This window comes from Oreochromis aureus, linkage group 9 (assembly GCF_013358895.1).
Source record: "Oreochromis aureus strain Israel breed Guangdong linkage group 9, ZZ_aureus, whole genome shotgun sequence".
NCBI classification, from domain to species: Eukaryota; Metazoa; Chordata; class Actinopteri; order Cichliformes; family Cichlidae; genus Oreochromis; species Oreochromis aureus.
The window spans coordinates 24,461,841-24,474,652 of record NC_052950.1 but is presented as its reverse complement, the minus strand read 5'-3'; the positions used below and the strand labels follow the sequence as shown (position 1 = coordinate 24,474,652).

Here is a 12,812-nt window from a genome sequence, read left to right as displayed (position 1 = left end):
ATTTACTGTTACTTATGCTTATGTTGGTTGTTGCTGTGGATTCCCTACTGTGTCCCCCGATCCTGTCTGTTCTGATTGTAAAAATAAAAAAAAAACCAAAATCCTAATAAAAATCTAAAAAAACTATGACAATCAAGTGGACCAAAATACCAAAAGGAAAATAAATCTGTTGGGCATTTTTCTTGGCCTTCAGACAATAATTCTGATTACTACAGTGCTGGACAGAACAGGCAAAACAAAAACAAACAAACAAACAAAAAACATTTAAAGAAAAAAGATTTAATGAGGCCGTAAAATCAGGTGATATTAATCCAGTTATTAATCCGGTAATATTGGAGATAACAGAATTAACGTAAAATATATTTTTCAAAGCAGACAGAAACAAATGAACGTTGTCCATGAGTGAGTTTAATGTCAGAAAGTAAAAAGAAAAAATTTCAAGATGTAAACAAGACTGCATTTAGTCTATTATTAATTATCGTGCAGATGGTATCCAATTAATTACAAACCTTGTATGAAACCATTAATAAAAAAATATCAAAAAAATCAAGCTTCTTTTAATTTTTATAAATCAGGATTATAAGCTTTCCACTGATCTTACACTTACTATTCACAGAATTACAGTGTAGTTACCAGTTTCACTGTGTGAGTCGAAGGCAAATGTGACCATAATAAATTCTTTCAAAGGAACAACTAAAAAGTCAAAACTGTGCAACGTGCAGAATAAAGTTTTACAGCTGTGTTGTTGAGATAAAGTGTTTAAAGATTGGTGTGCCCATAAGTGCTCAGGCAATGATGCTGAAAACAGCATACAAGGAGTGTTGGAAAAATCTGAAACTGTAAGCAGATTTAGATAATGACAACTGCACATTTTTATATATGCAGATTTTACTAACATTTTTCAATATTAGTAAAATCATCAGGTAGTAAAGAAACAGAATATACTGCCAGGATGTTATTTTCAGTTGTGAATGTCTCAGTCCCACGTTAAAGAGAGCAAACTGCAGCTCAGCTCCCACAGCTTCTCCGCCACGTTGTCGTCTTTGGCAGCCGCAGAGCAGTTAGCAGGAGCACAGTCACTGTAAGCAAGGATGTATCGCATGAGCACTTTGTTCACTTGTATAACACAAACATTTTATGTTTGGTAACATCTACTGAGCAAATAACACTCTACTTGTTAGTTACCTGTTACTTAAAGACTATATGTCAACATTAACAGTGGCTGCTTATTCAGTTGAAGCCAAATACTGTAGAATAAGCTACACTTTTTATTTATTAAAAAAAATACAATCCTGCAGTTTTAAATACTTTGTTCTCTTTTGCATTTGAATCATTAATTGTGCTTCCTACTTTCTTTAATGGAGAGAAGCTGTTATTTCCTATATTTTGCCTGCCAGTCTTTTGCAAGTCTAGACGTTTGTACTGTCACTGTCATTAAGATGCTACTATATTATGTGTAACAAGCTGCAATATAATTTCTGTGTGTTACAGCAAAAGTGTACCTGTAGTATCCGCCACTCTCCTTCTCCAATGATGGGTCAACAGAACAGTAAATTGTTGTCTGCGCTCCCTGGATAGAGTTTTTGGTAAAAGGACTGATCATCTTCATGAAGAACTGCTGGACGCCGTTCAGATGACGCCACAACTCAGTCTGAACAACTCCAGGATGGAGAGAGTAGGTCGTCACGCCTGTGCCTAAAAGGAAGGAAAAAGTGAATGAAATCACCAACAGTGAAGCTACTAGTTATGCATTTGATTTGAACAGAAAACTGACAAATTAAAAGAAAGAAATGACAGGTGCAAGGTGCATTATTTACCTTCTAATCGCTTCGCCAGTGAGCGGGTGAAGAGGACGTTGGCTAGCTTGCTTTGAGCATAGGCTTTATTCTTGTCGTAATGCTTCTCACTGTTGAGGTCCTCTAGATTTATGGAGCCCCAGGAGTGAGCCATGGAAGATACATTGATAATCCTAGCTGGTGCCGACTTTTTAATCAGGTCAAGCAACAAATATGTCAACAGGAAGTGACCTGGAGGAGGAAATATGACTTTAAAATTCAATTTTCAGTTTCAGGAAAATAAAGTGAGGGTAATGCATCTGGAAATAGTAACAATTTACTAATTACGAAATACTGTATCCCAAACTTCATAAAGACTTTTACCATAAATGCAATACATCAAATAAATACCATGAGAGAGAATGTGTTACAAAGACCACCCACAGCTTATGATTTAATTACGTTAAATTAAATAACCAACAACACAAATGGCTCCTGTTACTTCAACAGGAATGCTATCCTGCTGCACTAATTCTGTGAAAAAAACAAAACAAAACATCAAATTAAGAAGTTGTGAAGCGAGATGTCAGTCAAAAGATTAGAGGATGTTCAAGACCACACGTGTCAAAATTTATGTTTCATAGTCTGTGAGGTTTCTTTTGGTGGGTGGTGTTGGTGGGGCATGTTTATCAGACTTATGATGTGTGAAGTTAATTCATTAATTCCCAAAATATAATTAATAACTTTATTGTTGTTTTACAAATCTTCACTCATTTTGAATTTAATGCCTGCAATATGTTCCAAAAAACCTGGTACAGGGGCATGTTTACCACTGTGTTATATCACCTTTCCTTTTAACAACACTCAATAAGCATTTGGGAATAGAGGACACTGATTATTGAAGCCCTGTAGGTGGAATTCTTTCCCATTCTTGCTTGATTTAAACCTTCAGTTGCTCAACAGTCTGGGGTCTCCACTGTCATATTTTGCGCTTCATAACATGCCACACATTTTCAATGGGAGACAGGTCTGGACTGCAGGCAGGCCATTCTAGTACCCACACTCTTTTACTATGAAGCCACGCTGTTGTAGCACATGCAGAATGTGGCTTTGCATTGTCCTGCTGAAACGAGCAGGGACGTCTCTGAAAAAGACGTCCCTGCTTAATGTTTTGATGATATTATGGACAGTAGATGATGGAATCTCTTGATTCCTTGCAATTGAACATTAGATATCTTTTCTTTGTAGTGTATTCAGCTGAATATAGGTTGAAAAGGGTTTGCAAGTCATTTTATTCTGTTTTTATTTACGTTTTACACAACGTCCCAACTTCATTGGAATTGGGGTAAAATTTTGGTGACACATCTCAAGTTGCTCCAGTGTTGCATAGTGTTGATTGATAGTTAACACAAATTCATTGTCTGTGTTGGAAAGAGACAACATTTGTCTTTTTTTACAATATTTTAACTAATGATGAGTGATTTTGGAATCAACTGATTCCAAAAGCAGGAATTAGTAGATATTGTCACTGTTGTTCAACAAGTCAGAACTCCTCATTACCCACAGTTGGTTTGACTTGCTATTAAAAAAAACAAAAGATTTAATAAAGTCTCAGAGCAGAAATTGCCAAACAACATTTCATGACAGGGGGTTTTAAAATCCAGCCCATAGGTAGGTACGTGGGTAACCTGGAAAACCTTGACCTGCATCTCGTTTGAAATGTAACTTCACATTCAGTTACTGTCAGAGACAACAATAACAGTAATAACATTTTATAGCAACTAAGCTTCCAGACAAGGAAGTTAGTGAAACAAAAAAATATCTTTATGAGAGTGGCCTACTAAACCTTGGTAGGGAAAATGATGAGATAGCAAGGACGATAAACTGTACTCTTTGATTTTAACCAAGGACATAGTCTTAAAATATGGGAGAAATTTGAGAAAAACCTGATTGTTGGCAGGTATGAATTGAAATGACAAAAACATGTACCATATTGTGTCTTTTAACATTAAATTAGAGCTCTTTTACTCTTTTAAAGCATTACGTAGTCCCATTAACATTGCTGGTACTGTTTCTTTGTTTGACTTGTTTTGTGAGTAATGACAGCAATAACACGTGCAAATGTTATATGGACTAAACTCACAGACAAGGAAGTTATTGGAACCAAAAATATCTTTATGAGAGTGACCTACTAAACTTCGGTAGGGAAAAATGATGAGATAGCAAGGTTGATAAAGTGTACTCTTTGATTTTAACCAATGGCCTATCTGCCCCTTAAATATATTGCATCGGTGTATTAGAATACAATCAACATAACTGCCATAAATGAAAATGTTAGCCTTAAACACACATGATAAGAAAAATAGTTTTGAAGTGAGTTTGGCTAAAAGTACATGACACTTAAAAAATAAAAATAAAAAGCTAAAAAAAAAAATAATTGGAATTTAAATTGAGCTGATGTAAGACCACCTCAAAGTCAAAGTCAAAGTCAACTTTATTTGTCAATTCTACCACATGTACAGGACATACAGAGAATAGAAATTTCGTTACTCTCAAACCCTCAATAAATAGCAATAAATAAATAAATTATTTATTTATTTAATTAAATAAATAAATTATAGTATACACCTGCAGTATACTATAACTTTAAATTTCTTATCTAGAAGTTGGCCTGTCTAAAACATGTGCTTTGACTTTACCGTTCTGCAGTTATATCATTAAAATGTTGGTCATGAAAGGAGTGTTGCGTTTAGACTGTAACACGGTACCATACAAAAGTCTTAAGCCACCCCTTATTTATTTATATTTTGTAGGGAAATGAGAGATGGGGCAGCAATGTCCTGAAACATTTGCAAGAATATGACATGAGATGGCATCTGTGCAGAAATCAGCCACACGCAGTTTGAACGAGTTTGTGGGTTGCCAGGTTGGGGAAGACACTGTATTTATTTTGTGAACTGTGTTTTATTGACAACCTTGCAACTTGTCCAAGGTATCAATAATAATAATATAATAATAATAATAATAATAATAATAATAATAATAATAATAATAATAATAATAATAACAATGATTCAAGGGGTTTAACAATATTCTGGGAGTTTCCCAGGAGAAAAAGCAAAACGAGAGGCTCCCAGGACATAGTCTTAAAATATGGGAGAAATTTGGGAAAAACCTGATTGTTGGCAGGTATGAATTAAGACAAAAACATGTACCATATTGTGTCTTTTAACATTATATCAATAATCTTGTGCATTTTTAAAGCATTACATAGTCCCATTAACATTGCTGGTACTGTTTCTTTGTTTGACTTGTTTTGAGAGTAATGACAGCAATAACACGTGCAAATGTTATATCGACTAAACTCACAGACAAGGAAGTTATTGGAACAAAAAATATCGTCACGAGAGTGGCCTACTAAACCTCGGTAGGGAAAAATGATCAGATAGCAAGGTTGATAAAGTGTACTCTTTGATTTTGACCAATGGCCTATCTGCCTCTAAATATATTGCATCAGTATCTGATATTAGAAGACAATCAACATAACTGCCATAAATTCAAATGTCAGGGTTAAACACACACAATAACAAAAAGAGTTTTGAAGTGGGTTTGGCTAAAAGTAAAGGACACTTAAAAAAAATCTAAAAGAAAAACAATTGGAATGTCAATTGAGCTGTTATAAGACCAGCTGCAGTATACTATACTACTTCAAATCTCTTATCTACAAGTTGGCCTTAAATTACCCATCTTGCATTGAAACATGCCTACATGGGTAATACAGTGTTGGCCATTTGTGCCCTCTAATAAGTCACAGGCACTACACAGATCCTGATTTCTTTTAACCTGTTACTGTCAGAGACAACAATAACAGTAATAACATGTTATAGGAACTAAGGTTCCAGACAAGGAAGTTACTGACACAAAAAATATCTTTATGAGAGTGACCTACTAAACTTCGGTAGGAAAAAACGATGAGATAGCAAGGTTGATAAAGCGTACTCTTTGATTTTAACCAATGGCCTACCTGCCCCTTAAATATATTGCATCGGTGTATTAGAATACAATCAACATAACTGCCATAAATGAAAATGTTAGCCTTAAACACACAGGACAAGAAAAAGAGTTTTGAAGTGAGTTTGGCTAAAAGTACATGACACTTGAAAATTGAATATAAAAAAGCTTAAAGAAAATTAATTGGAATTTAAATTGAGCTGGTGTAAGACCACCTGCAGCATACTATAACTTTAAATCTCTTATCTAGAAGTTGGCCTATCTTATACTTAAACATGTGCTTTAACTTTACTGTTCTGCAGTAATATCATAAAAATGTTGGTCATGAAAGGACTGTTGCAATAGACTGTAACACTGTACCATACAAAAATCTTGAGCCACCCCTCATTTATTCATATTTTTAGGGAAATGGGAGCTGGGGCAGCAATGTATGGCAACATTTGCAAGGATATGACATGAGATGGCATCAAACTGGTGCATGTGTGCAGAAATCAGCCACACACACACACATTGAACGAGGTTGTGGGTTGCCAGGTTGCTCTAACAGACAGGTACAGACTGTATTTAGTGTGTGAACTATGTTTTATAGACAACTTTGCAATTGTGTGACTTTAGACAAACACACAAAACTTATTCTGTATGTATTTCAATTATTTAAAAGATGATATTAATAATATGGGTTTAAAAAAATTCTGGGAGTTACCCAGGGAAAAAAAGCAAAATGGGAAGCTTCCAAGACATGGTGTTAAAATATGGGAGCAATTTGGGAAAAACCTGATTGTTGGCAGATATGAATCAAGACAAAAACATGTACTATATGGTGTCTTTTAACATGATATTAATAATATTGCGCTTTTTTTAAAGCATTAAGTAGTCCCATTAACAATGCTGGTACTGCTTGTTTGTTTGACTTGTTTTGTGAGTAATGACAGCAATAACACGTGCAAATGTTATATTGACTAAACTCACAAACAAGGAAGACTTTTTGTTTCATTAGAGCGGCCTACTAAACTTTGGAAGGGAAAATGTTCTGATAGCAGGGTCGATAAACTGTACTTTTTTTTCCTTTTTTTTTTAACCAAAGCCCTATCTACCTCTTTAAACATATTATTGCATCAGTGTCTAATTATAGAAGCAAATCAATATAACTACTATATATGGAGATTTCAGGGCTTCACACACATGCTGAGGAAAATGAATTTTGAAGTGAGTGTGGCTAAAAATAAGTGAAAATGCAGTACACTGTAACATCAGATCTCTTATCTGGAAGTTGACCTTTTACTTCATGTCTGTCATATCTTAAGCATGTGCTTAAACTTTACCATTCTGCAGTAAAGTCATAAAAAAAGCTGATTATGAAAGAAGTGTTGCATGTAGGCTAAAGTGTCAGATCCAACTTCAACATCACGAAGTGAGGACTGAAAATTTCTACGCATTTGTAACTTTTTGAAGGATTTGACAGATGAATGGAGGGGCAAGTCAAAAGGGGAGGCCTCGGGTGGGACTTGTCCAACCTGAAATTTGAATGCAACCCTCAAAATTGTGTTGCCATGTTAATGCAGCCATGGGTGGAAATTGCACTCAAGCTCATACGATACCATAAAAAAAAGTCTTGGGCGACTGCTCATAGTAGGTTTTTGACTTTGAAATCTTTGGGAATCACCTTGTTGGTACACAAATATAATTTTATGCCTGTCAAATTGTGTCATCTTTGGCATTTTGTTGCAGATAGAGCTAAAAAATGTGAAGAAATGATGTGTTACTGTGACAGACTGTTTGCAAAAAAGTGGCAAAAGATACTATTTAAAAGTGGCTCTTTGTTAAGTTAAGTCAGTTTTTATATTTGAATGATTATTAGTTCCAAAAAAATAATAATAACAATTAAAAAAAGTCTGCTTCCTTGGAAGACGAATATAAAGGAGTGGAAGTGGAAGGTGTGGGTTAAGACTTTTGCACAGCACTGTGGGTCAGAGTGGTTTGAAGGCACTGCCTACTGCTCCTCGAGTCATTTAGGATATGAGGCACTGTTATTTACTTTACCACTGAGCAAAATTAAATATGTCCTGTCATAAGCAGACTGTAATTTATTAACTCAATTAAAAAACCTTTAAAGAATTTTCAATCAGCTTTCGTGTGCTTCCATTTGAGTTTTACCTCAGATATAATTTTCTGATTTCTTTCACCCCAGTTAAAGAAATCTTGGAAATTTCTTGGGACTTGCTAATTGTTTTGGATAAAACTTCATTTGTCAACACTGTCCCCCAAAAACAAAAAGCCTGGAGAAGGATTAGTCTGTACTAATGTGGTTCTAAGTCAGGCCAGGTGTGACTGAGGCATGATCTAATTACCCAGGTGATTGACACCGATCTGCATCTCGAAACCATCTGCTGTTTTCCCGAAGGGACAGACCATTACTCCTGCATTGTTGATGAGGATGTTCAGCTTTGGCTCGTCTGTAGAAATAAGTAAAAGAAAAAAAAACATAAAGGGGGGGTTTAAAAATATGCAACTTTTCATGTCTGTTCATATGGATGTTTCTTTAGGCAGAAAATCATTTTACCTTTGTTGATGGCTTCAGCAAATTCTCGTATAGACTTGCTGTCTGACAAATCAAGTTTCATGCAAACGACATTTTCATTGCCTGAGCTTTCGATGATGTCTTTCACAGCTGCGTTTGCTTTCTCCATGTCCCTGCATGCTATGATCACCTTTTCTGCCCCTACAAAGAAAAATTAAAGACGAGAGTTAAAACAGCACATGCACTGAATGCATGGCGAAAATACATAAAAGCAAGGTGTAGTTCAGTGGGTGGAGAGCGCCCTCTCATGACAAAATGTGCACATTACATTATCCATAACTTGCAAAGCTTTCAATGGGGACAGTAAGAAACAAGAAAAATAATCACTTAAGATATCAGAAGCAACCACGTTTCTCAGTATCTTTCAATTCACACATTAATAATGTTACTCGGTCTGCATATTTTCAATTGCGCAACATTAATCATCTCCCTCCTTTTCTCACCCCACATGCCACTGCCATTCTTGTCCATAGCCTTATTACTTCCCGGATTGATTATTGTAATTCACTTTTTTTTGGTCTTACTCAAAAATCCATCCACAAGCTCCAACGCGTCCAGAACTCTGCTGCCCGTATCATCACCAGGACCCCTTCTGTCCACCACATCACTCCTGCCTTGCAGCAGCTTCATTGGCTCCCGGTCAAATATTGCATTAATTTCAAAATACTCTTGTACACATTTAAGGCTATTCATCATCTCTCTCCTCCATATCTCTCTGATCTGGTTAACATCACCGCCCCATCTCGTTGTCTCAGATCTTCTTCTTCCCTTTCACTCTCCGTCCCTTCCCCCCGTCTTGCAACCATGGGGAGCAGGGCTTTCAGCTGCTCTGCTCCACGACTCTGGAATTCCCTACCTCCTGATTTAAGAAATATCTCTTCCTTCTCTCTCTTCAAGTCCAAACTAAAAACCCAGTTGTACAAAATAGCTTATCCCACATAACCTCTCCACTCTGCTATTTTATTTGTTTATGTCTTATGCTTTTATGATTGTATAAACTGCTTGCTTTTATGTTGCTTGCTTCATGCCCCGTCCTCCAGGGCATGAAGCAAGTGTGGAGGAGATCAAGCCTCCAGACATCCAGAGTCCCTCAGAACACAAGAGACCAAGGAAGACCAACAGAGGGGCAGCTGCGCCACTATCCCAGAAAGAGCTGAGGAGAGTCCCAGATGAGGGGTCACTCAGCAGCCGTGGAGCAGAAGCCAGGGAGGGTTGCAGTGATGTGCCCGTGAGCTCCGCCGGCAGCCAGCTGTGCCAGAGTGACCGAGCCCCAGGCCAAGAGGCCGAGGGCACCCCACCCCCGAAGTGGCCCGAGCGAGCATGACACACTTTTGGCCAAGTTTGAGCTGTCAGACAAACAGCCTCACATTTGACTCTAGAATACTTTGGATACACTAGATTAGTTCATGGTCGACTCAATGACTACAAAGTGCCCAAGTCCTATGGCTGCAAAACCCAAATAATCACACCTCCACCACCTTGCTTTACAGTTGGCATGAGGTGTAGGTGATACCATCCTGTATTTGGTTTTCACCAAACGTGGCATTGTGCATTATTGCCAAACACTGGTCAACCTTTGTTCTAATCTATGCAAAAGACATTGTTCCAGAAGTCTTGGTTCTTCAGATACTTTTCTCCAACCAGTCAAACCACAATTGTTCAGTCTTTTTCTGAACTTTAACATTAAACTGAGGCTTGTGGAGTTGGAGATGTAGCTCTTGGGTTTTTTGCAATTTCTCTGAGCTTTGCACGACCTTGGCGTTAATTTCCTGGGACATCCACTGCTGAGAAAATTGGCAACTGTGCTGAATATTTCTTAATAATCTTTCTCAGTATAAAATAAGGGACTTCGTATTGTTTGGAAATGGCCTTTTAACCGTTCCCAGATTAAAACATTATTCAGACACTGTTGTCGACATGAAAAGAACACAATTGCTAATTTCTGGGCAGAAACCTTAATTGTGTAATTCTCCTGTTACACAACATTCCAAAGTAGGGCTTTTCAGCCATGTGCACATACCTAAATATTTTAAAAAAATATTAACATTAATACTGCTGTCTGCCATGTTACTGGCTCATTAGATATTTGCTTGAAAAAGCACTTGAACAGGTGTAACCAGTAAAGTGACCACTGAAAACATAGCCTTTTCATTAAAAGAGTGAATGGCTGTGTGTATATTTTTGTTCTGACAAAGCAACACAATTTCATAAAATGACTGTAAGAAGACCCACTCCTATAGGTCAAAAATTCAATTTCTTATTGTTGAATAATTGTCCACGATTATTCATTTTTCTTTTAACTAAGACACACCAACACATTACTTCATGCTCTGTGTCTGAGTTCATTTTGCCCTTGTATTTTACTTTAAAACTAAAGAAAAATGTACTATACCAAACAAGAACTGTGCCTAAAGATCTAAATCAGGAACTGGTTCCAAATTGTTCCATTACTCAGCTACTTTTCCTGACAGTCGCATGTTGCACAACAATGATACCAACATCATGGGAGTGGAGGATTGCCACGCGTGAGTCATGCTCAGAATTTACATAGCACAATAGAACTTGTGTTAGCCTTCCTTATAATTTATCTACAGGGGAATCAAAACTGGCAGATCTGTGTTTAAATAAACTGTTTTTATCGTAATTATTTTCTTGATGGCATGGCGTGGTTCCTGTGCTTGGTCGCAGTAGGGAGAGGTGGAGCAGTGTGTTTGGGGGAGCGGGGCCTGATGAGGAGGGTGGCACACATGCTGGACATGACTAACTTCTCTTCTTACCTGTAGGACCAGAGATGAGAGTGACAAGACACTCACAAAGAAGCACAGGAGTGTGCATGTATGTGGAGCTTAGCAGTAACTAGGGAGGACTCATGGTGGTAGGGGCAACTGCTACTGAGATTATTCTAACTGCCATAGGGTGAGAGGCGGGGTAAACCCTGGACAGGCATCTAACACAAGCACACACTGTCAGCAGTAAAAAAAAAATATTTCCCAACTTTTAGGACTATCAAGATCTTGCATGTAACTATGATCTCCATTGACGATCCAGTTCAGGGTTATGGGTAAACAGTTTAAGAGGCATGCCATGCCCGGATGGATTTATACTCAACAGATGGCCAGAAACATCCATCTATCTTAATCAAATTCACTTCCGCACCTGCAACCAATTAAGAGGCAGCAGTGGAGTGTGCAGTGGATCCAACTGTGGCCTCACAGCAAAAAGGTCCTGACCTTGAACTTGCTGGTCAGGTGAGGCCTTTCTATGTGGGGTTTGAATGAGTTTCCTCCAAGGTTTACTTCTTTGTTTTCTTTTATCTGTGCATCTAAAAGTCAACATTTCCTGCTAATATTTCCTTTTTCCTTCTAACTCCATATCCTGATACGTAACACAAATAACCACCACTTAAAAAAACAGTTGAGCGTTAAGAAAGGTTTAAAATTTCATGATTTCAGTCAGACGAACCTCTCTTTGCCAGATCAATGGCAGTTTCTTTGCCGATGCCAGTGTTTGCTCCGGTGATGACAACAACTTTTCCCTCCAGCTTTTCATCACAAGACCAGCTGCGCCGGAAGACATTTCTGGGATGTTGAGAAACCAGACTTAATGTCACAATCAGCAACGCGGGAGTGATACGGCAAAACACGCAATCACACAACTGTAACTTAAACAGAAAACTCGTTCAACTTTTAACCACCCGCAGCAAAGAAAACATTATCAACAACAATCTAGTCATAAACGTATTAATAAATAACCCGACGTATTAATACATCTTTTATACATTTATCGATCATGCAACCTTAATCCAAACTCCAAAACGTTTAGACTGCGGGATTTTGAGGTTTGTGTAAAGTCTGCTTACCTTAAAGACGACATGTCTCTGGATTTCAAAAGTCACGGAGACTCAAGTACCTCATCAAAACCCGAAATTAGTTACTGATTACTGATTCACCTCCACATGAAGCCCCAAATTTTCATAGAAAGTCCCTGTACTTAAAAAAACATAGCAAGGCGGAAACGTCAAAGTGCAGACTTGACAAGCAGGATTTCCAACCAATCAACTGCTAGGCTACCGGTGAACGAGAAAGCTGATTAGTTAACGTGAAAGTTTGAGTCTCACCCCCTAATAGGTGTGCTCGATTCGTGAAAGTGGGCTGCAGGCACGGGTGGGCAGGTCCGAGCAAGGAAATTGAAACAGGTTTTTCTTTTATTCTTTTCTTAAGGCTCTAAAGAGATCTCAGCTTATTTACTCCTAGTGTTGCGATATTCGGTCAGTTCTTGCGCAATCTTGGTGACAACGGCGTACTATTACTACTACCACTAATAATAATAATAATAATAATAATAACAACAACAACAATTAGTCTTTTATAGCTTTATATTTTACTTCTCTACATAGGCTTTCATAGGTTATTTTCTGAATAATATATGAAAAAGCATTTAGCCTTCCT

At 37.4% G+C, this 12,812-nt stretch overlaps 1 protein-coding gene across 1 annotated transcript; it reads right to left on the bottom strand.

The window, feature by feature from the left end:
• Positions 1-388: 388 nt before the first annotated feature.
• LOC116310351 (retinol dehydrogenase 12-like) lies at positions 389-12,388 on the bottom strand. Its single transcript, XM_039617857.1, has 7 exons — positions 12,224-12,388; positions 11,827-11,942; positions 8,347-8,505; positions 8,135-8,239; positions 1,818-2,027; positions 1,503-1,695; positions 389-1,079 (listed from the first exon to the last, which is right to left on the bottom strand). Exons 1-7 carry the CDS (start codon positions 12,235-12,237, stop codon positions 977-979), a joined length of 900 nt encoding a protein of 299 aa, XP_039473791.1. The 5' UTR covers positions 12,238-12,388; the 3' UTR covers positions 389-976.
• Between the last annotated feature and the right edge of the window lie 424 nt (positions 12,389-12,812).